We start from the raw sequence: 24,323 nt of genomic DNA on the forward strand, positions 1-24,323 counted from the left end.
TCAAGTTCAGCGCTAGAGCATGCGTACAGGATTCTGTGAAGCCAAGCTGTGGGCAAGGAACATGCGTAGAAATATCTCCAGAAGTCAGGTACTGGCAAAAACATGCGCAGAACCCCTTCCGAAGCCGCTCAAGAAAGCTAGATCATGCGCATTGTTAGCTAAAGCGTTTGACGGACAGTGAGCATGCGTAGTATGTCTGAAGTTGATAAATTGAAATTGAACATGCGTAATAAACCTTTTTGAATAGGGGGAAAAAACACTACAACAAAACTCTTCGTTTGTGGAACGTGCTCATTCGTTCTCCCTACCTTTTTAGGTGTTGAAAGTGAGCATGCGCATAATGTTTCTCTGAAGTTTGAACAGGACAGAAACGGCCGGTCCTGGGGCTGTCAGTGAGTAGGGTTAATTGATAACTCCTAGGGTTGGTGGGGAAAGGGAGAGAGAGTCTTGACTTTGTTGTTTACTAGTTAAGCAGCCTTGCGGAAGTCACACAGCCTTTCAGAGCCTCATTTTCCCTATCTATAAAATGAGAATAATGATAGTTAGTTTGCAGGGTAGTTTGAAAAGTATGGCTCACAAGCCCCTGCTTTTTCCAGTGCTGTATAGACCTAATGTGAGGTATTTACCAAAAAAAAAAAAAAAAAATTATCTCTTTTCGTTGTTAAAAAATGGGGAAGACTTGCTGTAATATTTCATCTGTTCCAGTTTTCCAGGTTTGGTCTTCCTTGTTGTCCTATCTGAGCTAAACACAAAGTCTTTCTTATAAGTGTTGCTGTAACTACCAGGCCAGAAAGATGATTGGTGGAGAGAGAAAGCCATTATTTAGAAGAGAGAAAATTAATGTTAACTAAATGTATGATTGTTGAGCTAACTTCTGCATTCTGTGTGTCCCTGTGGTGGGAAGTATATACTGTTCCTTCAGTCCGCATTTATTTTGTTTTGTTTTGTTTTAAATGTATGAATAAGAAAGGAGCAAATACAAATCAGGTTTTGGAAATTATTGAGCTGTGTATAAATGGATTTGAGTACAGTAAATCCCAAGTTCCAAAACCATGTAGAGAAAAAGAACAACTTCCTTAAATGATTGGCTCCTTAGAAAACATAGCTATTTCATTTATAACCATATACATATATGGCATTTCATTTGTTCTTTAGTTATTGGTAATGTAGTGGTTCTCATAGCCTGTATTTTTCCATTACAGGTTGCTCACTTATTTGAGGAAATAAGCCTAATTTCTGTCTCAGCATGTCAATAGTAACAGTGCAACTTGGTCAGTGTGGCAATCAGATTGGTTTTGAAGTGTTTGATGCTTTATTTAGTGATTCACACTGTACCCAGGGACTCTGCTCTAAAAGAGAGAATGAGGCATATCGATCATCTTGCAAAGAAAGATTCTTCAGTGAGGAGGAGAATGGAGGTATGTGTGGTCCAGAGTCCTCTCCTTCACTCGGACATAACCAGCTGCTTGCTTGAAGGCCAGGTTATACACATAGTGTTCATCCGAACTCTTTCCCTTCCCATGCTATTAAGGAATGACTTTGCTCTCCATCCTTTGTTTCTGTGTTAACAACCTTTGCCTCTATGGTGGCATCTTCCTTCTCAGCACAAGAACACGCTCAGATTTTGCCAATCTAAAAACAAGCAAACATGCCCTGACCGCTGTGGCTCAGTTGATTGGTCATCATCCCACAAAGCAACAGGTCGCTGGTTTGATCCCCAGTCAGGATACATGCCTGGGTTGTAGGTTCGGTTCCCAGTTGGGGTGTATACAGGAAGCAACCAATCAATGTTTCTCTTTCACATCGATATTTTGCTCCCTCTCTTTCTTCCTCCCTTCCCCTCTCTCTAAAAATAAATAAAATATTTTTAAAAATATTTCTTTAATAAAAACAGAATTTACCTCTTGATTATACATTTTTCTTCTTTATTACCATTTTGCCTTCTCATCTAAGAGTTTCAAAGGAAACCACTCTTTAATCAGCTATAATCTTGCTTCTGCCCTAAACCTTCTACTCTAAGAAGACTTGCCAGTAATACCGTAATTACCAAATCCATTGACTGTTTTCTTAATTCACTTAACCTCTCTACTGGATTTGATAATATTAACTATAAAACTCTCTCCTTGAAACTCCTTCTCCTTAGTGTCCTAATCTTTCTTCTCCAGTGGTTGCATCTCAGATTCTCCTCTGTCCTCACTTGTATAGTTCTCTCTGGGCAATTTCAGTTACTCTCATACTTTGTTACATCTTTTACATGAATCACTCTCAAATCTCTAGCCTAGCCTCACTTCCAGACTGCAGACTGATTAGTGGACATCTCTTGCAATTCCCACGTGTACCTCAAACTCAATGTTTGCACACCCAGGAGTATTCATTATCTTTCCTTGAAAAGTTGGGCTCTTACTGCCCATATACCAACAAGCATCAAGATCTGCTTAATTTACCTCCTGCATATATCTCTTGAAACTCTTCTTTTCAGCATCATTGTCATTTCCATAGTTCTGGCTCTTGTCCTCTCTCACCTGAACTATTTCAAGACATTCTGAGTTTTCCTGCCTAGACTGTTGTGTCAGTCACATCCATGCCCCATGCTGCTCTGTTAAAAAAGACATCGAACTGTTTCTCCCCTGTTTGAACATTTTCAGTGGTTTCACATTACCTAAAAGATACATTTCAAGCTTTTTTAGCATTGCGTACAAAGAACTTCCAAGATCCAAGCCCTGCCTGCTTTCCACCTCCATCTATCACTTCTATCCTTTCCTTCTACATCTTCTCTGCTTCAACAATCCTAAACTGCGTGTTGTGCTCACAGTATTTTGTACCTTGGAATATAATGATGTTAGTGTGCATTAGTCATGGGTCATCACATGAAACAGTGATCATGTGTTTCATCTCTCCACCTAGTCCCTCTAGGGCTGGATTGATGTTGTCTTCATCTCTGTGTTCCCAGCACAGTACACGGCACATTGTAAGCACTCAACAGATGTTTGTAGACATGACCCCATGATCATTTTAGGTCACACTGATTCAATGTGCTTAGCAGAATGCTAGACATTATGAACCATCTGCATATAACTGCTGTTGCCCATCTCAATTTCTAAGCAGTATGACAGATTTTTCTGTCCTCAAACTTTGGGGTTTGGGAGGGGGGAGACTTAGAAGTTTATGCTCTGTGTTAACCCAAATGAGACTATGAAATACTATTCTTTTGATGTTTTTCCCCCCTTTCTAGTTCCAATTGCCCGGGCTGTACTTGTTGATATGGAACCTAAAGTTATTAATCAAACACTATCAAAGGCTGCCCAGTCTGGCCGATGGAAATACGGCCAGCATTCATGCTTCTGTCAAAAACAAGGTTCTGGAAACAACTGGGCCTATGGGTAAGAATAATTCATCATGATTTTCCAGTTTAGATACAACTACACAGTCAATTAGTAGGTAGTGTAGTTACACCTGCACAGTTGATATACTAAGCATGTAATCTTGAAATTGGTGTTTTAAAATTTAGGATGTGACTTCATACAGAAGAAACTCTCATTCTATCTCACATATGTCTGTGCTTCGGGTCCAGATTATGACCAAACCATGGATCTCTTGCAGCAAGGTTTTCCACTTCTTCACTGTCATTCTGCCAACTGGCTTACTATCAGTATGAATATCTTTGTCTTCCAGCTAATAGGCAATACAATGAGGCAGCAGTATTTCCTGGGCTTCTTTGGAAAACTCCAGTGCCTAGGGCTCAATTAAAAAATTCTGATTTAACTGGTATGGGATAAAGCCTGGTCATTGGGATTTTTCACAACTTCCCTAGGTGATTGTAATGTGCAGAAAAGGTCAGGAACCACTGCTTTCGGAGTACTGTTGTGATATCGAATGTTATGTTGTACCATAAACTTACTGGACTATCTGGTAATTGGAGTCTCCAGCTGTAGGAAAATGGCCTATAACAGAATTTTTTGTACATAGTAAATTCACCCTCCTAGCAGTCCTACTCTATCTGTTAACTATGTTAAAGTGTGTATTTTATTTTGTTAAAGATAGCATTTTTTTATTTTTAGAGAGAGAGGAAGGGAGGGAGAGAAACATCGGTGTTAGAAAGAAACATCAGTCAGTTGCCTCTCTTACATGTCCCAACTGGGACTGAGCCTGCAACCCAGGCATGTGTCCTGACTGGGAATTGAACCTGTGACTCCTCGGTTTGTGGGATGGCGCCCAGTAAACTGAGCCACACTGGTCAGTGCTAACTTGTGTATTTTAAATTTTGTGGCTTTCATGAGAGTGAGTTCACTTTCATAGGTTTAAAAAGCCTTCTCTATCCTATATCTTTCTCTCTTGCATATTATCTTGCAGATATCTCTGATTAAATTTTAAGGTGTTGGTATTTGTTCCTTTGCATTGCACAGTTACTCTGTTCATGGACCCAGGCATGAAGAATCTATAATGAACCTAATCCAGAAGGAAGTAGAGAAATGTGACTCTTTGAGTGGTTTTTTCATCATAATGAGTATGGCTGGAGGCACAGGATCTGGGCTAGGAACCTTCATTACACAGAATTTACAAGATCAGTATTCTAACTCTTTGAAAATGAATCACATTATATGGCCTTATGGAACTGGTGAGGTATGAACAAATTAATTGAAATTTTTACATTTTGCATTCTTTGCAGTTGAAATGAATGTAGGTAAAAGATTGATTTGAGCCTTTCTTTGGAAATATCAAGTTACTTCATCAGGAGTTATTGTGCAATATGGTGTTTGTATGAACAATGTATTTAACTTTGCGCAAAATTTTCCAAACAAATGAGGTACCCTTGTTTTTAAAAATTCCAAAAAAGACAACTGTGCATTTTCTCTGAGGAACCCATTCCTGGGTTAATCCCTCTGGCTACTGTATATACAGCAGGGATCTCAAGAAATTATAAAATGGAGCTGAGATAAGTCAGTTTGGAAATGATGTAGGAAGAAAGTGTGATAGTAATGCTCACTGTTTATTGAACCCTTAGTATATACAGGGGCACTGTTCTAAGTGCTACACATGCATTCTATCATCAAGCTTTAAAACTGTAGGAGATGGGTATAATTATTATTCCCATTTTACAAATGAGGAAACTGAAGCATAGAAAGATGAGATAACTTGTCCAAGATCATATAGACAGAAAGCGACAGAGCCAGGATTTGATCCCAGGCAGGATGCCCTTAGAATCCATCTTCTTAACCATTATTCTCTCCTGCCTTTCTTGTTTCTGACCTTTTTCTCTCCAGGTTATCGTTCAGAATTACAACTCCATTTTGACCCTTTCTCACTTGTACCGATCTTCAGACGCTCTCCTTGTTCATGAGAATGATGCTGTTCATAAGATCTGTGCAAAATTGATGAATATCAAGCAGATCTCCTTTAGTGATATAAATCAAGTCCTCGCCCATCAGCTGGGAAGTGTGTTCCAGCCTACTTATTCTGAGGAAGGCTCGTTTCACTTCAGAAGAAATCCATTAGGTATTGTCCTACTCTGTGTTGTTGGTAGGAAAGTCTAATGCTCTGAAAGCCTCAAAATGATTCTTCCTCGGCTCCTGTTCTCTGCCTGAAGATATACTAGGTCTCCCTCATCTCAAAAGCCTTCCTAAAGAGTCGCTTAGCTCTCTGAACTGTCTTACTGAAATGTTTTGGGAAGTTACTAATTTTCGCAAAAGAATGGTGGAGACCCACCTACTCTGTTCAGGATTTGTGCTCTCTCTCTTTTTTTTTTTTTAAACAAAAACTTTAAGATATAATTCACATACCATATAGTTTGCCCATTTAAAATGTACAAGTCAGTAGTGTTTTAGCATGTTCACAAAGTTGTACAACTATCATTTTCATCACTCTATAAAGAAATCCAGCTTATTCTGCAAATAATACCTTATCAATTCAAATTTTCTAGATGCAAATGACATCATACTCTATACCCTCCACCCAGGCCTGATCTCTTTCCCAGATAGTTACCTACCCCAGTTTTCTTAGTCGCCTTCTGCTTCTTCATATTTAGCATGTTCCGAAGGGATTCATCATTTTTTCCCTGTCTCTCCTCTCCTGCCACCTCTTCCTCCCTCCTGTCACCTCATTTCTCCCACTGTCCTCGTATCTCATCAGTCTGCTCTGACCTGTGGGTGCCATCTCTGTCATCTGTCTGCATTCTTCCCCTACTTCAACGTCTCTCAGCTAATACTGCATACAAACTCAAGGCAAACGAGCCTCTTTCTATTCTCATTTTATTTTATTTTATTTTTGGAATAAAAACAGAAACCTACATCTGTAAGGACATTCCTGTCTTAAGGTGGCCCTCATGCTGCTTTCCTCCCAGGTGCCTGCCTCTTCCCCTGCAGCCCGTCTTGCGCACCGCGCCCGAGTGAGCCTCCCCGAGGCCCTGATCTAACCCTTGCCATCTCTAACACTTGCTCCGTGGCTCACGCATCACCTGCCAGTCTTGTCAGAATTCCTTAGCCTGACCTCCACATTATGCCCGGAACTATAACGTTCTAGCTTCATTACCTGTTGCCCCCTCTGCATGGATCCTCACCTACTTTTTATTCTAACTCCACTGTTCGTCTTCAATCTGGTACTTTCCTGCCCTGGTCCCTTTGCTCGCTGCTCCTCCGCTGTAGGAATTGCTACCTCCTTCCCTCCTTCCCCTCTGCTGAAACCTTACTCATCTTTCAGGGTCCTATTCAAGAGAAAAGTTTTCCACAAAGCTTTCCTACTGAGGCCTTTGCCTAAAGTAACCTTTTCTCTGAACTCAGGTGGTATTCTTTACCTCTTTTATGTCACTTAATGTTTCCTCCCTTTATCTTTTAAGGGTGTTTGCTTATCTTTAAAAGTTACACACACATTCATTCAAGGAGTTCAAAAGAACATGCATTCAAAGGTACATCTCCCTCCCACCACCCTCCACCCCTTCCCAGTATAATCAGCACCATGTGTTCCCTTAGAGAGGGATTCTGTCATGTGCATATTTTGTTAATTTCTGCACATTCCTCAGTACTTACCATATTGCACATCTGCTCAACCAGTATTTATTAACTTTCTGCTATGTGCCAAGCACTATGATAAATGTTAGGGATCCAGTGGGGAGCCAATGCACGCATTGTATTCACTGTGAAAGAGAGACATTAAACAAATATTACACAATAATGTATAATTAAAAACGGAGGTAAATGCTCTGAAGGGAAGGAGTACAGTTCCAAGACAATGTGTCACAAAAGAACCAGGCTTAGGCTGAAGGGGTAGAGAAGGCTACCCTGAGAAGATATCACTTGAGCCAAGGGCTGGATGAGGACTTCTAGTTCACTAAGCAAAGAAAGGGTCAAGGAAATCACACAAAGAGAGGGAATGGCATGTGCAAAGGCCCTGTGGTAGAAGCATAGCACATCAAGACCGGAGAAAAATCCAGTGCTACTGGAGCATAGAGAGTGATGTAGGAGATGACTGGAATGAGGCTAGAGTGGTAAGCAGGGGTGGACCCTGCAGGTTGTAAGCCATATGAAGGCCTTCTTCAGTAACCTAAGAACAGGGGAAAGCCACAGACAAATTTTAAGCGGTTGATTCCATAATCACCTTTCCTTTTGAAAAGATCCACCGGACTGTGGGTGGAGAGCCGATGGGAGGTTGAGACTGCAGCCTGGTCAAGTCACTCCCCGGAGAGACTGTGGTGGCCTGATCACACTGACCTGCTCTGAGAAAACAGTTAGATGAGCGCTCCCTTGACTCACAACCATGTCTACAAACGTTACGGGTGCACTTCGCCTTGCGTCGCAGTAGGAGTAGTGTCCTGCTCCTATCGAAAGCCAACGTCTCACTTGGGTTCTGGGACCCATTCCCTCCCCATCTCAGGGACTTCATTCCTTACTCATCTCTCCTCTTCCCACGTCATTGGCGTGTACCTCTCTCCTGGGTTACTCCCCTTACAACCACTTCCTGGCTTCTCTCACACTGAAAAACCCTCCCATGACATGACCGCCAATAGTCGTGGCTCCATTTCTCTTGTTTTTTCGAACAGCCACCTCAAAGGTCTGTCCCTCCTTGCTGTCCTCGTCTCCTCACCATCTAGTCACTCTGCAGCCCACTCTAGTTTCTTACCCACCACTTTTCTGAAATGGTTTTTTATCAGTCACAAACATGTCCTCATTGCAAAATTCAGGGGATACTTCACTGTCCTTGTTTCCATCAACCTCTCAGTAGAATTGGACATGGCCGACCCTTTGTTTTCCAAGTTTTCTCTTTGCCTTTTGTGACAGCCCCCTCCTCATTTTTCTCCTACCTCCATGACTACTCCTTTTAATCCCCTGCCCCCCCCCCCTTTTCCCTAGCTCTAAATGCTAGTCTTGGCTGCTTCTCCCTAGTCCCGTGGCTTTAAATGGCATTTGCATTCTCTAACCTACCAGCTTATCTGCAACACTGACCAATTCTCTAAGCTCCAGATTTCTATATCCAGCAGCCTCCCTGACTTCTTTATGTGTGCATTTCATGGGCATCGCAAACATACTGTGTCTAACACAGGTCTCTTAGGTTTCCCCCAAGACCATGTCTCTTCCTCAATCCTTCAATTGCTCAGTTTTTTAAAAAGGATATCTTTTATTGATTTGAGAGAGAGAGAGGGGAGAGAAAGATAGAGAGAGAGACATTAATTTGTTGTTCCACGTATGTATGCATTCACTGATTGATTCTTGTACGTGCCCTGACTGGGGATCGAACCCACAACCTTGGTGTATCAGGCACTCTAACCGACTGGGCTGCTCAGCCAGGGCTCAGTTGCTCAATATTTAAAACTTAGGTCCACTAAGACCTCAGATACACACATGTTTCTGCTCAGGTGTTTGAGGAGACATCACCTTCTCAAAAAAGCATTTGGGTACTGTGAATTCTGAGGAGTCCCAATCTGCCATGTGGGGTGACTTTCTATAGCTATGCTCTGACAGGCACAGACAATGTGAGGTACGGGCCTGATCCAAGATTGGATTCTTCACCAGAAAGATTTGACGAAGAGAGAGGGCGGAAATGAGCTGCATAAGGAGAGTAGTGCAGGGAAGGGAAGCCCGGTGGGTCAGAAGGCAGGACGTTCGTGGATTAGCCTGTCTCAGTCCGCTCAGAATACTGTACGAAAACATCGTAGGCTGGGCGGCATGCACACAACATACGTTTGTTTCTCACAGTTCTGATTATTATTTTATTAGATAAAGTAAATTAGAGATCAAGGAAAATTTCTAAATAAATATTTAGTGAATACAGAATGACAATAAAAGCATATTAACTCTTCATGCTTACTTTGTTTTCCTGGGGTTTAGCTAAATATTTCATTCGTATTTCCAGTTACTTGGCTTCTAAACTCGCGTTTCCTTTTTGGCAGAGTGTTATTTCTCACTCGTGCTAAAGTTGGTGCCAAAATGCAGCAAATACATAGTCTTTAATAGACTGTCTCTGAAATTTTATTTGCATTTTAAAATGTAAGCAGCTCTAGTCTTGGAGGAGAAAACATCCAAAGGCCATCAAATCATGGCTGTGTGTAGGCCAATCTTAACTCAAAAATTTAGTTAAGATTTGTTTTCTTTACAGGAGACTTAATGGAGAATTTAGTTCCCCATCCTGAATTCAAGATGCTGGGTGTTCGCAACATTCCTTACATGGCTGAGAACTCACTGGCATACAGCGCGTTTACTTGGGCTGGCCTCCTCAAGCATTTGAGACAGATGCTCATTTCTAATGCGAAAATGGAAGAAGGTAAAGCGTATTTTAAAAATATGTAGCCCACAAGCTGGGAAAAATGCTGGTACTGGAGTTCTCAATATAAACTGGTTTGGGCCAGCTGAAATAATGGTCCCTTCTCCTGGCCAGGGAGGTGTCTGCAAAACTGACCAGCACATCCCAGGAGGGCGTCTTAATCGCTTCACAGTGTCATTTCCCAAGAAAATTTCAGATGAGTGGGACACTTATTTTTATTTACATTTTACTTTTATCAAAGTAATATATGAACAGTTTTTAAAAATCAAGTAGTCAAAACTCATTTAAATGTATACTTAAGTCCATTTTAACTTTTACACATTTGGATTATAAAATATTTACAGATTTTATGTTTACATAAACATAAAAATTGTATTGTATGTGTATCTCACTTTTTTAAACAAAGCCAAGTAATTGTCCTGCGTGAATTTCTAATGAGGAAAAGAGCAGCTCCTGTCCTAGCCTTCCCCACCACCCAGCTGACGCCCTACTTTCAGTGTTTTAGCTGCTTCTTCTGGAATTTGCCTCCATATTTCTAAATATCTTGCTTATACTGTTACTTACTTTATTTTCCAGGTTTAGATACTATCAATTGCCTTTCTAATGTGAAAACTGAGGATGAAACCTTCTTATACCACCTTCTACACACACACACAAACGCGCGCGCGCGCGCACTTTCAGGTTAGATCAGTTTTCAGTGTTTGGGTTACTTTTGCTGTGGAGCTAGTATTCACAGTCGAACTATGTCCTATGCACTGTATATACACAGATTACATTTTATTTCATATAAAAGCTTTTTTCCCTCCTAGAGTTAATAATTAATTAATTTGGTCGACAGTCTACATATCTATCACTAATCTATTCCTAAACATTTTCATAAAAATGAATCCCCTCTCAATGTGTCAACCCCGTCACGTAATCTAATACTTTCATTACCTGCTTGGTGCTGTCACTCTGGCAGACCTTTGTGCTCCTGTCCAGTCTGCACTGGTTGCTTTCCTGGCCTGATACGCAAATGCTGGCATCTGCCCCGTTATGTACCCTATCCCATTACCTAGGTTTCATATCTTCCCGTTTCTGTTGCTAGACCATCCCCTCCAGGAGCGTCTTGAGAAAGAGTTCAGAGAAGGTAAAAATTTTAAGGCTGCAAATACCATTATTCTGCCCTTACATGATAGCCAGGGACAGGATTCGAGGTTGGGAGTCATTTTTACCCAGTATTTTGAAGGCGTTGCTCTCTTATCTTCCAGCTTCCAGGGTTATTATTGAGAAGTCCCACTTCAATCTGCTTCTTGGTTCTGTTTCGTTCTCTCTTGACTCTTTTAGGATTTTCTCTGTCTTTAGCACTCTGAAATTCCTTAGTGTGGATCTTTGGTTTATCTCAGTAGAACAAAAGCAGGTCTTTATTTTTTTTAATCTATTTTTTTTCCTGCTTTATCTTGAGAGCCTGAAATAGTGGCCCAGCACAGACCAGAGCCTCAGTGGCTTAGCCTTTCCTGAGCACAAACCTTCCAGGATGGAAGGGCTACTCCCCCTGCTCTGGGGAACCGGATGGGTCTGGGGCTCTCACTGCTTCTCATGCAAATGTGTAACTGATCCTCCTCTTTCTTCCTCTTTTAGAAGTGCCTGGCCTGCTTCTAGGCCCCTCACTGTGGGCAGAAGTTTCAGCCTCCCCTGGTTGCTAAATTAGTAACCACTGGTTCCTTTGCTTTCCAGCTTCCAAAATTTTGTTGCCATTATCTCCTGTGTCATTCCCTATTTCTTGCTTATGCCTTTTTAAAAATCCCTGTATTGTCTTGTTAGTGAGATTTGGGGAGAAAGTGGGAGTAAACTGGTATATGTTCAGCCTGCCATGTTTAACTGGATTATGTATTATTTTTGTAGTGTATTTTTTACCACAAATCACAATAACGTAAGTTTCAGTACTGTGAAAGTGGATTTCTTCTACATTTACTTGCAATACCTTATGGATATAATTATTATTATTATTATTATTTATTTATTTATTTTATTCTAGAGAGAGGAAGGGAGACAGTGCAGGGCACATGCCTAGGTTGCAGGCCAGGTCCCCAGTAGGGGGCGCTCAAGATGCAAACCACTCACTGATATTTCTCTCTCCCTCCCTTCCCTTCTCTAAAAAAAATAAATAATAAAAAATTTAAAAAAAATTATAGTTCACATCCTAAATTTTTTGACCATGGTACATACCTGTTTTTTAGTGATACCTGTTAACACCTCAAGAAACACAATGATCCTGAGGATAGTGTAAGGTGTATTGCACTGAGCTCTTAGGTAAATAAACCATGATTTGCTTAGTCATTTTCCTGTAAGGGATTTTAGAGTGTTAACATTTTTTTTCACAGTTATAGATAGAGCTTTGAACATAAAAGTGTTTATATATATAAAATAGGTATATATATATAAATAAACATATATGTTACTAACCAAGTTGAAGAATAGAATTTTATTTTATTTTATTTTTAGTAAATTAGAAAACAAGATTTTACTTACTTATTTTTAGAGCGTGTAAGAGAGGGAGAAAGAAAGGGAGAGAAACTTCAATATGTGGTTGCCTCTCACGCACCCCCTACTGGGGTGCCTGCAACCCAGGCACATGCCCTGACTGGGAATTGAGCTGGTGACCCTTTGGTTCCCAGGCCGGCACTCAATCCACTGAGCCACACCAGCCAGGGCTAAGAACAGAATTTTAAAACTCTTCATATGTTACCTGACTCTTCTGTATGAAGCTTGATCCCATTAATACTGCCATCAGTAATATATGTGTTTCCACATGCCCTAGCATCAGGAGGAATGAATTATCCAAGAGGGAGCCAGGCAGGAGTTATAATGTCTTTTATGACCTAGCTTTGGAAGTCACACACCATTGTTTCTGCACCATCCTTTTGGTTATAAAGTCAACCCTATCCCATGTGGGAGGGGCCATACAAGAGCCTGAATTTCAGGTGGCAAGGATCCTTAGGGTGCATCTTGGGGGCTGGGTACCACTCTCTGCCCTCTCTGAAGAATATATTGAACCCTTCCCCAGGCCCCTAAAAGCTATATCCCATTAGCACATCAGCTTGAAGTCCAGAACCTTGTCATCTAAAAATAGGTCCAGATGTGAATTTATACTCCTCAGATGAGATTTCTTTGTAGCTCTTTGAATACAGCTCCTCCCCCCTGGCCCCAACAGGCCATGGGAGACCAGGCATAGGATAACTGGTAGACACTCCCTTTCAAAAGTAGGTGCCTGGAAGGCACACAGGAGTCACTGGGCTAGACCAATTCATCAGGCACATGCTGGCAGGGTCTTGATTAAAATAGTTTTCCATGGCTTTTGGCTTGGCCCTCTGAACCAAGCTAAATTATAATTTCACTTGTTTATTTTAAGTTTTATTTAAAACATTTTATTTTTATTTTCTTTTACTGTTTAAAGATTTTATTTATTTTTAGAGGGGGGAAGGGAGGGAGAGAAACAACGGTGCAAATGATGTGGTTGCCTCTCACACACCCCAAACTGGGGACCTGGCCCACATGTGCCCTGACTGGGAATCCACCCAGCAACCTTTTGGTTCACAAGCCGGCACTCAGTCCACTGAGCCTCACCAGCCAGGGGAAAAACATCTTATTTTTAAATTTTATTTTATTAGTTGATTTATTTTTGCTAGTTCAGATTAATTTATGCATATGAGAACTAGAGAGAACTCAGAGTATCTATAAACAGACTTTTTAAAAAATAAAACTGGCATCACATTATATGTATTTTCTTGTTCTGTAACTTTTTTTCAACATAACAATATTTTGTGGTCTCCTTTCAAATTTAGTACAGTTATCCCTGACTGGTGTGGCTCAGTAGGTTGGGCCTTGTCCCGCAAACAGAATGGTTGCTAGCTCTGTTCCCAGTCAGGGCACATGCCTGGGTTACTGACCAGGTTCCCAGTTGGGGGTTTGTGAGAGGCAACCGATCAATGTTTCTCTCTCTCTCTCCTTCCCTTCCCCCTCTCTAAAAATAAATGAAATACATTTTTTAAGAAATTTCAGAACACTTAGACATACCTTATGTTTTTAATAGCTTCATAGTTTTCTACTATTTATGTGCTCTATTAGTTATATACACGTAGATTAAAAAGTCAAGCAATTTTACAAAGCTGGTTGTTAAAACTATCAGTTTATAACCTTCCTCTATTTTCTCCTTCCCAGAGGCATCCATTTTTTCAAAATTCTTTTGCTGGTTCTTTTACTGTTTCTAATCTACTCATTGCCATTTATTGGTTTTCATTTAGAGAGAACCTGTGTATGGAGGTTAGGGTTTAGCTCTTCCCCCACACTGGCCCCCTAAACCCTACCAACACCCTCCAGCCTGCCATCCATCCATCCAGTACCGTAGCGTCATCACTAGGGTAAAGCAGTATTCAGTTCTACGTGATGAAGACCAAGTAAATGCTAGTCACAGCTGAGTCACATAGTATCCTGTGATTACTTTTCCTTTCCTGTATAATTTTAAAAATTTTCTTTGGAGTTAATAATTGCCTTATTTTCGTGCTTGCTTAGTTTTTCTAGGTACCATCAATTATTCAATTCTAAGTGTTTTTCTACTTGTTTAAGTTTTTTCTTGATATAATCAAGAATTCTATCAGTTTCATATTCTTTAAGACATCTTTTCTAGAGCCTTCTAACCTGCTTCACTGTGGATTTTTTGCTCACAATAGCCACTGTACATTTGTCCTCCTGGATATTCTCTTTGCCTGTCCCTGGTGTTGGATATTCTGCTCAGAGGGTTTAGACAAAGCCCCACAGACCTGGGAGAAGAGGAGAGAGGGCCATGGTTTTCACCTGATCCCTCTGGGTTTAGTAGGTTCACCTTTAACTTTATCTAGTGTTCTCCAGACCAGAGATACTGAGTCATATCTTCTCCAGAAAATAAACTTTTAGTTTTCTGCTACTGTAGGGAAGAGGCAGTCATCATGATAAACAGACAAGTCTAGCAACATTCCTTAGGCAGAGATCAAAGGTAAATGCACTCTATTTGATTGCAAAGCTAGATTAAGAGCCAGTGACTTAGTGTTTACAGGAATTCCCGTAAAGAATGCTGTATCATCGATGTTCTGGAGGCACAGAGGATAACAATGTGTGAAAACACTGACATCATGAATGCTGAGTCGAAAAGTAATAAAGTCACTGAATGTGAAAACATTTTAGAAAAACCTTAACCAATTTATGTAGTTTTATACATATATTTTTTTTTAATACATGCACAAGAATGCTATGATTTATTAAATATCTAACCCTAATTTACTCTAAAAGAGCTTTTTAGCTTTGGTTGGTGTGGCTCAGTGGATTGAGTGCCGGCTTGCAAACCCAAAGGTTGCAGGTTCAATTCCCAGTCAGGGCACATGCCCAGGTTGCCAGCCAGGTCCCCAGTTGGGGGAGTGCGAGAGGCAATTGACCAATGTATCTCTTGCCCATTGATGTTTCTCTTTCTTTATCCCTCCCTTGCCCGCTCTCTAAAAGTAAGTATTTCTTTAAAAAGGAACTTTTTAGCCCTAGCTGATCTGGCTCAGGAGATTGAGTGCCTGCCTGCGAACCAAAAGGTCGCTGGTTTGATTCCTAGTGTAGGGCACATGCCTGGGTTGCAGGCCGGTCCCCAGCAGGGGACATGCGAAATGCAACTACACATTGATATTTCTCTCCCTCTCTTTCTCTGTCCCTTCCCCTCTCTAAAAATACATAAATAAAATCTTTTTATTAAAAAGCGACTTTTTAAATAAATATAAAATTTAAATAGTGTAAGTAAGCTCTGGCCAGGGAACTCAGTTGGTTTGAGCATCGTCCCAACATGCCAAGGCTGTGGGTTTGATCCCTGGTCAGGGCCAATGTTTGCCTCTCTCTCTCTGTTTCTTTCTTTCTTTTTCTGCCTCCCTCTCTCTCTCTTTAGAACAAATAAATGCAAAATTAAAGAAAAAAATAGGTAAGTAATTTAATTGACAACATATTTTTTTTTTGTTTCAATCAATGGTTTCTTCGGTGGAAGAAAATACATTAGGGCCCTGGCTGGTGTGGCTCTGTGGATTGAATGCCGGCCTGCGAACCAAAGGGTCGGCGGTTTGATTCCCAGTCAGGGCACATGCCTGGGTTGCAGGCCAGGTCCCCAGTGGGGGGCATGAGAAGTAACCACACACTGATATTTCTCTCCCTGTCTTTCCTTCTCCCTCTCCTTCTCTAAAAATAAATAAATAAATAAAATCTAAAAAGAAAAATATATTGTGTATTTGTACCTCATTTTCATTACATTGATTGCAGATATTTTTGTCTTATGTTTGGTATTTTTCACAAGGTAGGTAGTTTTACATTTTTATGTGTATGAACCTATAAATCTTTTTTTATAGATTCTTAGCCTTGCCTACTCCGAAGATATAATAATATTCTCTCTTACTTCCCAGTATTTTTTATAGTTTTATGTTAATATTTAAAATTTAACCCATCTGGGATTTTTATTTTTAATAATGTCTTTTTTGTGCCTACTTTCCCTCCCATTTTGATTTGCTTAGTATTTCTTTTTAAATTTTTTGAACATCAGTTTATTAAGGGGCCAACTTTGGATTGGCTTCATTTTTTTTCTCTTTTTGAAACTTTTTGTATCACGTTTATTTCTGAGTAATGTTAAGTGATGTTAAGTATCTAACAACTATGGCTTTGACAGCATGTCATGCATTTTACTCGGTAATGCTTTTACTGAGGTGTAACTTACATGCCATATACTTCACCCGTTGTAAATGTACAAGTCAGTGATGTTTTAGTAAAACTAAGCATGTCTTGGATGTTTTAGAGTTGCGCAGCCAGTATCGCAGTCCAGTTTTAGAGCATCTCCGCCGCTCCAGAAAAGTTTCTGTGTCCATTGGCATTCAATCCCTATTTTTATTCCTAGCCCCAAACAACCCCTGATGTGCTTTGTGTCTTTATAGATATTGCCTATTTTGGACATTTCATATAAATGGAATTACACAATATGTAGTCTTTTGCATCTGCCTTCTTTCACTTAGCATAATGTTTTTAAGGTTCATCCGTGTTGTAGTATATACCGGTCTTTGTTGGGACGTAAGTTTTCAATCTCTTGGGAATATGCTTGTGAGTGGCATTGCTGAGTCAAAGGATAAGCCTACGTTTAACCTTGTCACACCGTTTTACATTCCCACTAGTACTTCAAGAGGGTTCCAGTTTTTCCACAGCCTTCCCAACATCCATCTTTTTCATAGTAGCCATTCTGATAAGTGTGAAGTGGTGTCTCCTTGGGGTTCAGTTCACATTTTCCTAATGACAGTCATGTTGAATATCATTTCCTGTGCTTATTAGCCATCTATTAATCTTCTTTGATGAAATTTCTATTCAAACATCTTTCCAATTTTTAAATTGGCTTGTTTGTGTTACTGAGTTCAGCATGCCAAATTCTTGACTTGTTGTATTTCTATTTCTGCTGAAAATCAATGTTACTGTGCACTGAATTTTATCCCTATCCTATGTATAATCTGAGTATTTTCTTCATATCTCCACATGGCTAGTAAATTTGCAATCCTACTTTGGTTTTGTGTTTCTACATCTTTTAACATTTTGTATGCATTTTGCTTATTCATAACCATATGGAGAGTGAAGTTCGGGTTTTTTATAGGTGTATAGTTCTATAAATTCTGACAAAGTTATAGTGTGTAACTGTTACTGCAATCGAGAGATGGTATTTTCATCATCTCCAAAAGTTCCCTCGTACCCCTCAGTAAATGATCTCTTCCCTCTACCACTAGTCCCTGGCAACTGCTGATCTAAATTTTGTTCCTAATGTTTTGCCTTTTCCAGAATGTCCTATAAAGGGAATTATGCACTGTGTAGTCTTTTGAGTCAAGCTTGATTCACTTAGCATGATGCTTTTGAGATTTATGCACATTATGATGTGTTTTGGGAGTTAGTTTCTATTGCTGACTAGAATTTCATCTTATGGGCCTACCACTAACCTTGGTGAAGAATATTTCATGCCTTTCTCAGTATAAAATAGTTTGGATCACTTTAGGTCAACCAGTATTTTTAAACTTTTAGCAGGGAAAAAACAACTTTCACTTTTTAAATAAAAATTTATGTAAAATACACACACTATAATACATTTTTCCCTTCTTGTTCAAAGTCATTTATAAAATCTCTTGCTTTTTTTGATTTTCCTTTTGGTAGGTATGGATTGGCAGGTACGACCTCCTTTATCAAGACTTCCTACTCTTGGTAAAATGTCTCTCAACAAGGAGCTTCACTTTAACACTTCCATTGCTAACTTGGTCATCCTTCGTGGGAAGGATGTGCACAGTGCAGATGTGGGTAAGCAGAAGTTAAGGTGAAAATTAAGATGTACTATTTGTACATAAAGATGTTATACATGGTGGGGAAAAAAAAAGGCCCTGAATTTATTCTTAGAAAAGGAAAACAGTAACTGTGTTTTAGTAACAAAATGTAGCCATTGTATCTGTTAGTATGTGACTGGATACCAAAATAGAAGCAGTTTAAATAAGATGCTAGTTTAATTCTTTTTCCTGAATCTCGTTGTTTTATTGTCTTGACGTGGTGGCTTCCTCCTTTTAGTCTAAGATGTCTGTTAGAGCTTCAGCCATCAAATCACGTAGGAATGAGCAAAAAAGGGCGTACCTCCCCGCTCCGAGGGTTGCACCTACGCTTGTGCTTTTATCTGTTTGACTGAATCATGTGCCACACCTGGCTGCAAGGGTCACCATGAGCACAGTTAAAATTTGGGGGTTCTATTATTAAAGAAGGGAGAACAGGTATTGTGGGCCAGCTAGTGGTCTCTGTGCCAGGCATTTTGTTACAAAATTTTCAGGAAGTTACCCTGGCCAGGTAGCCCAGTTGGTTAGAGCGTCATCCTAATATGCCAAGGTCGCAGGTTCCATCTCTGGTCAGGGCACATGCAAGAATCAGCCATTGAGCCCTGGTCTGTGTGGCTCAGTGGGTTGGGCGTCCTCCTGCAGACCAAAAGGCTGCTGGGGACTCCAGGTCAGGGCACATGTCTGCGTTGCAGGCCAGGCCCTGGCAGGGGGCGTGCGAGGTAACCAATTCATGTTTTCCTCTTCCTTCTCCTCCCTCTAAAACCGTTTATAAATTAAAAATAAATAAATATGAGTGATATTTTTTGAAATGGTAAAGTGGATTACAACACACTGGTGAACGCAAAATGCAGACTAGAGGAGAGCATATGTATAACACCACATACACAAGGGCCAGCGAAACGTTCCTTGTCATCTCTGGATTTCAGATGTTCAGTTGGCGTGAACATTTTCTTCATGATACTTTTCTGAAAGGTGTGAATGATTTATTTTTTTATGATGACTATAAATCACTTATGCAAAAGCAATATAAAACTAGCTTAACTTTTTTAATGTTTTAAAATTTATTTTTTTCATTTTAAAGCTACTTTTAAAAGGCAAAACAAAAGATTTTTGGTGAAATGGATAAGAAAATATTCCTTTACTGATTTGTTTTCACAATTTATGATGTGAACAATGGCTTATGTTGTTTTACTCTAGGGGGATTTAAAGATCCAGCTCTCTACACTTCCTGGTTGGAACCAGATAATGCTTTCAATGTGTGGAAAACCCAGCGAGCCTTTGGCAAGTATGAGAAGTCCGCGGCACTGGTCAGCAACAGCCAGTTCTTAGTAAAACCACTTGATATGATTGTGAGCAAAGCATGGAATATGTTTGCCTCAAAGTAAGTAAAAGATAAATCTACAAACTTTCCTAACCGTAGGCTGATAATATTGTCAAAGCCCTGGCCAGCTCATTCGGTCTGGTTGGAGCGTCATTCTGATTCGCCAAGGTTGTGAGTTCTATTCCCAGTCAGAGCACATATAAGAATCAACCAGTGAATGCATTAACAAGTGGAACAACAAGTCAATGTTTCTCTCCCTCTCTTTCTCTGACTGACTGTCTGCCCCTCTCCCTTCTTCCCTCTCTAAAATCAATAAATAAATTTAAAAAAAAAACAAGGCAGGATCTGGAGTGTCTTAGTCCATTGAGGCGGTTTTTACAAAAATAGACTGGGTAGCTTATAAAGAATCAGTATTTCTCACAGAAATACTCACAGAAATACTCACAGAAATATTTCCAGTATTTCTTTCCAGAGGTTGGGAAGTCCAGGATTAAGGTGCTGGCAGATAGGATGTGTGGTGAGAACGCACTTTATGGTTCACGGGCAGTGTCTTTTCTCTGTATCCTCAAATGGCAGAACAGGCAAAGGAGCTTTCAGGGGCCTTTTTGATAAGGGCACTAATCCCATTCATGAGGGCTCCCCCCTTGTGACCTAATCACCTCCCAAAGGCCTCACTTCCTAACACCTAGGGGAACACAGACATTCAATCTGCAGCCTGGAGTAAGCATGGCTGCCACTTTGTAGGTGTGAAACCTTAAGCATGTTACTTCAGGCCTACATCCTGAGCTGTACAATGGGTCCTGACTGAGAGGGTCTGTGGTGAGGGTTAAATGAGACGGTCATGTGAAAACACCTGGTGCAGTGCCTGACCAGTAAATGCTCAATAATTGTTTGATATTGTTATTACTGTTGTTGACTAAATTAGTTTATAAATGAAAGTAGAAGACAAGGACAATAAAATAATTTTCTAAAATAAGATCCTTAGAAGAATGGAAGAGATCCTGATCTTGCTCAGTTAGAAATATTGCTAATTCAACTCCACTTGATACTAAGAAATGTCTACCTGGTACTAAGAAATGTGTTATTAGGTTTCCTGACCTCTGCCACAAGGACCAAATGTCAAAGTACAATTCCTCAAACGAGTGGCAAAGCCTCTCCTTGGATTAGCTAGGATTCCCAAGCCCCGCCTTCCCTGCACGTGGCCATTCCATAACCCGCCTCTCCTCAGGCCTGGGAACCCTGGCCTTTCCTGGCGTCCTTCTCGCTCCACTCTCAGCAACTGGTAGCAGCCCCTATTCCATCCATTTAATTCATGTCTGCCCTGGCAGTTCTTTTTAGCATGTTTTCTCCTTCCCCAACATTTTGGGCAGTGGGAATATTCAGGGGGACATCCAGGGGGACCTGGCATAACTACAAGTTAAGTGTTGTCTGAAAAATACTTGGGAGACTTCACTTCATTCCTAGAACTGGATGAATGCCTTTGTACAGGTTCAAGCCTTGGATAAAACTTCTCAGGCACTTTTTAAAGTTTATATTGATCAATAATGTAGGCTTCTCCTGCAGGGCGTTGAACATGGGCCGGGTGGGCAACCAAATCCGAACCTGCTTTTTCTTCCTGGGTGCTTCTTAATGTCACTCTCTTGGACACTGAAGAAGGCAGGGAGCCTGCATCAACTGAATGTTTGCTAGTGTTTGGGATAAACATTGAAGCAAATATAAGGCTTTGAAGAGATTCTGCTCTCTTCAAATGTTCACGAGTAAGAACATTTGTTGTTTGATTTTAAGAGATATTTATTTGTCTGGGATTTCTCATTTTACATTTTCTGTTTCTTTTACCAGAGCCTACATTCATCAGTACACAAAATTTGGAATTGAAGAAGAGGACTTTTTGGACAGTTTCACATTGTTAGAACAGGTTGTTGCCAGTTACTGCAACCTCTGATCTTGAACAGAGGGTTCAAGGGAAAAAGTACCTTTACGTCACTTTTGGACTTAAATATTTTCAACACTGTTTTTTTCCCCTGTATGTTTTCAAATTTTGATCTTTTAAAAGCAACCAGGTCAGATGCTGATTTCTTTTGCATACTATGCCCACAGAACAGAAGGAAAACCTTTTAAAGGGAGAACAGCATGTTTTCAATGAAAACATCTATTTGGTATTTTCATTTGCAAGAAAAAAATTGGTGCTTCTATAAAGAACTTTGGAGCTCCTTTTTTTGAGATGTTGTCGCTCTGGAGCTATCCAAAAAAAGGGGATGTTCTATTTTGCCCCTATATAACTCTTCCCTCTTTATTCCAAAAAAGATTCATGAAATATGGCCTAAACTTTCACAACACAATTTTAAGTAAAGAAATTGCAATTCTGCATTTAAATATACTTATCTTTAAATGAATGCTTTGGACCACAAGAGGGAGCTGTTGTTAAATGCTACAGGGTGAATGTGTTATTTTGAATATTTTATTCCGTAACAGGTAAGATTTTCCACTTTAGGCAGCTGTTTAAAAATAAATGTCAGGATTTTGTTAATGAATATACTTCATGCTTAAATACAAAAGTAAATAAGTAAATGTTTTGTTTGCATTTCTTAAACATTTTGGATATCAGAAAATTGGGTTGGTTTTTCTTTTAGATCTTAGAATGCCAGGGCAGAAACTGATTTTATTCTGACAGTGCTTTAAAATTACTTATAGTTATCTAGGAGATGGCTATATACTTTTCAGTAGAAGGGATAAGAACTTTCACCAAAATTTCACTAAGTTGAGAAAATTATCACCAAGGAAATACTGTGTTAGATAAAATTGGCACATCCAGATGTGAGCTCCACTCAGAAGGACAAAACACAATTGGAAATTGGCAGCAGAGTGAGGGGAATGGTGTATTTCAATAAAACACATCACATGCAATGTATTAACAAATGTTAAATGGGAAACAAATAGGAACATTCGCCGTTTCTGCCAAATCTACCAGTGGTGAATTATTTTTATTTGGAAAAATGACAGTTCACAGCTTCACTGGTTCTTCCTTTTCTTTCCATATGGAAATGATTACCTTTCTGCTGTTTTTGTTATCAACTGTTGCTATGATTTAAAATACTGAACCATATCTTATTTCTAAGGAATGTAAAAAGTGGTCTGTTCAGCCGCTAACAGGCACACCCCACCGCTGCATTTTGTTAACCCAAGTATACTTGAAAATAATTAGATCATAATTTTTACAAAATGAAGTTAAAAGTAACTGTTTAGCAATGAAGAGATCCAAAGACTAAAACAATTTCCCACACTAAACCAGCATTAATAAAGATCTGTAACTGAATGATCTCACCATGGGTTAAGCTGATTCTGAGGAAACTTGCTTTAAAAGTTTAGCTTAAAGAAAGTCGTAAGTTGAAGTCATTTGTATTTAAGAAAGGTACCATGAGGTACCAGGGGGACAAGTATATTTCTAATTTGGCAGCTCATGGAATCAATGACAGGTGAATATTAAAAGTGAACCCCAATCAGACAGAGCTCTGGATCCACTCACTCATGTGAGCTTTATGATCCACAGCTGCAGCGTTTGATATATGTGGATAGCTAAATATTTGCAAACTTGTGTTAAACATTTACACGGAAATATTTGTTCTTGTCTATTAGAATAATATAAAATGTTTTGCTATTAGAGTTTGGATTTTAACTTAAAAATTAACACAAAGAAGCTGATTCCAAACTTCAAGATAAGGGGTGGCATTGGAAAGGTACTTCGTGTGCACAGAATGACCAATCAGCCAGGACAACATCAGAATCCCAGCTTCCTGGGCATCCCGACCCATGAGCTTTGAACACGTAGTTTCTTTGATGGAGAATTGGAGTACTGCTTCCCCCAGACATCACCCCACAGAAGCGGGATGTACCCCTATGGGCAGTGTGCACAGGGGTCCCTGGGAAAGGACAATGAACTGGGAGCCCTAGGCGGGGCCTTTACAGTTTGTCTGAAATGCCTCCTCACTGGCTCTGGAGATTCGACTCCTCAGTGCACATACCACTGATTCTTCTGCGGACCACCATGTTTATCACACTTGAATTCCTGTCAAAAATTTTAAAAACATGCTCCATATGTTCCTATCCCATTATTTTCTCCCCATGAACCCAAAGCTTGGCAGTCAACCCTTTCTTGTTCTTCCACCTACCTAGCAAACACGGCTTAACCCGCTACCTTGTCATTTTTGGCAACTAACCGGTTATTTAAGAGGTATTTGCTTATCTGCATCAATCACATTGTTTCCTATGGGTTTTAGGAATGTGAGCTAAAAAAAATTGACTTTACATTTTTAACTAAATAATTTCCTACTCCTATAACTCAGACGATGCAATGTCAGCTTTATAGATAAATGGAATTCCATTTCCACCCGCTGGAATGCTTGCATAAAGTTAAGATAAATAATGTAAATATTTCAAGTTTCCGGGGAACACAGTGTGGGGTAAGTGTTGGCAAAGATATGGCTTTCATGGGAGAGAAGGGAAAAGATAGAAAACCCCAATCGTGTGGACTCTAGGGAGCCAGTGCAGCAGGAAGTAATGAAAAGGAGGGCCAGGAACTGAGGACGCCCCCAAGGAACCAACAGCTTAGAAGCATTTCCAAAAAAATACTTGATGGTTTTTGAATTATGGGCTCCATCAAATGATGAAAAATCTAAAAAGCTTACAAGAATAGTTTAAAAAGATACAGTAAGCCCAGGGCAGAGTAGCTCAATTGGTTAGAGCGTCATTCTGATACGCCAAGGTTGTGGGTTTGATCCCTGGTCGGGGCACATCCTAGAATTAACTGATGAATGCTTAAATAAGTGGGACAACAAATTGATGTTTCTCTTTCTCTCCCGTCCTAAAATCAATAAATAATTTTTTTT

General features: G+C 39.9%; 1 protein-coding gene across 1 annotated transcript; it reads left to right on the plus strand.

Moving 5' to 3' along the window:
- Positions 1 to 30: 30 nt before the first annotated feature.
- On the plus strand, positions 31 to 21,658 carry TUBD1 (tubulin delta 1). The gene is made up of 10 exons (XM_054574864.1): positions 31 to 88; positions 317 to 392; positions 1,203 to 1,418; positions 3,233 to 3,380; positions 4,404 to 4,620; positions 5,262 to 5,493; positions 9,583 to 9,747; positions 17,959 to 18,099; positions 19,317 to 19,500; positions 21,280 to 21,658. The coding sequence occupies exons 3-10, from the start codon at positions 1,247 to 1,249 to the stop codon at positions 21,380 to 21,382; spliced, it is 1,362 nt and encodes a 453-aa protein (XP_054430839.1). The 5' UTR covers positions 31 to 88; positions 317 to 392; positions 1,203 to 1,246; the 3' UTR covers positions 21,383 to 21,658.
- Positions 21,659 to 24,323: the final 2,665 nt, after the last annotated feature.

Source organism: Pteronotus mesoamericanus, unplaced genomic scaffold (assembly GCF_021234165.1).
Source record: "Pteronotus mesoamericanus isolate MK-2021 breed Mesoamerican mustached bat unplaced genomic scaffold, CSHL_Meso_final contig_269, whole genome shotgun sequence".
NCBI classification, from domain to species: Eukaryota; Metazoa; Chordata; class Mammalia; order Chiroptera; family Mormoopidae; genus Pteronotus; species Pteronotus mesoamericanus.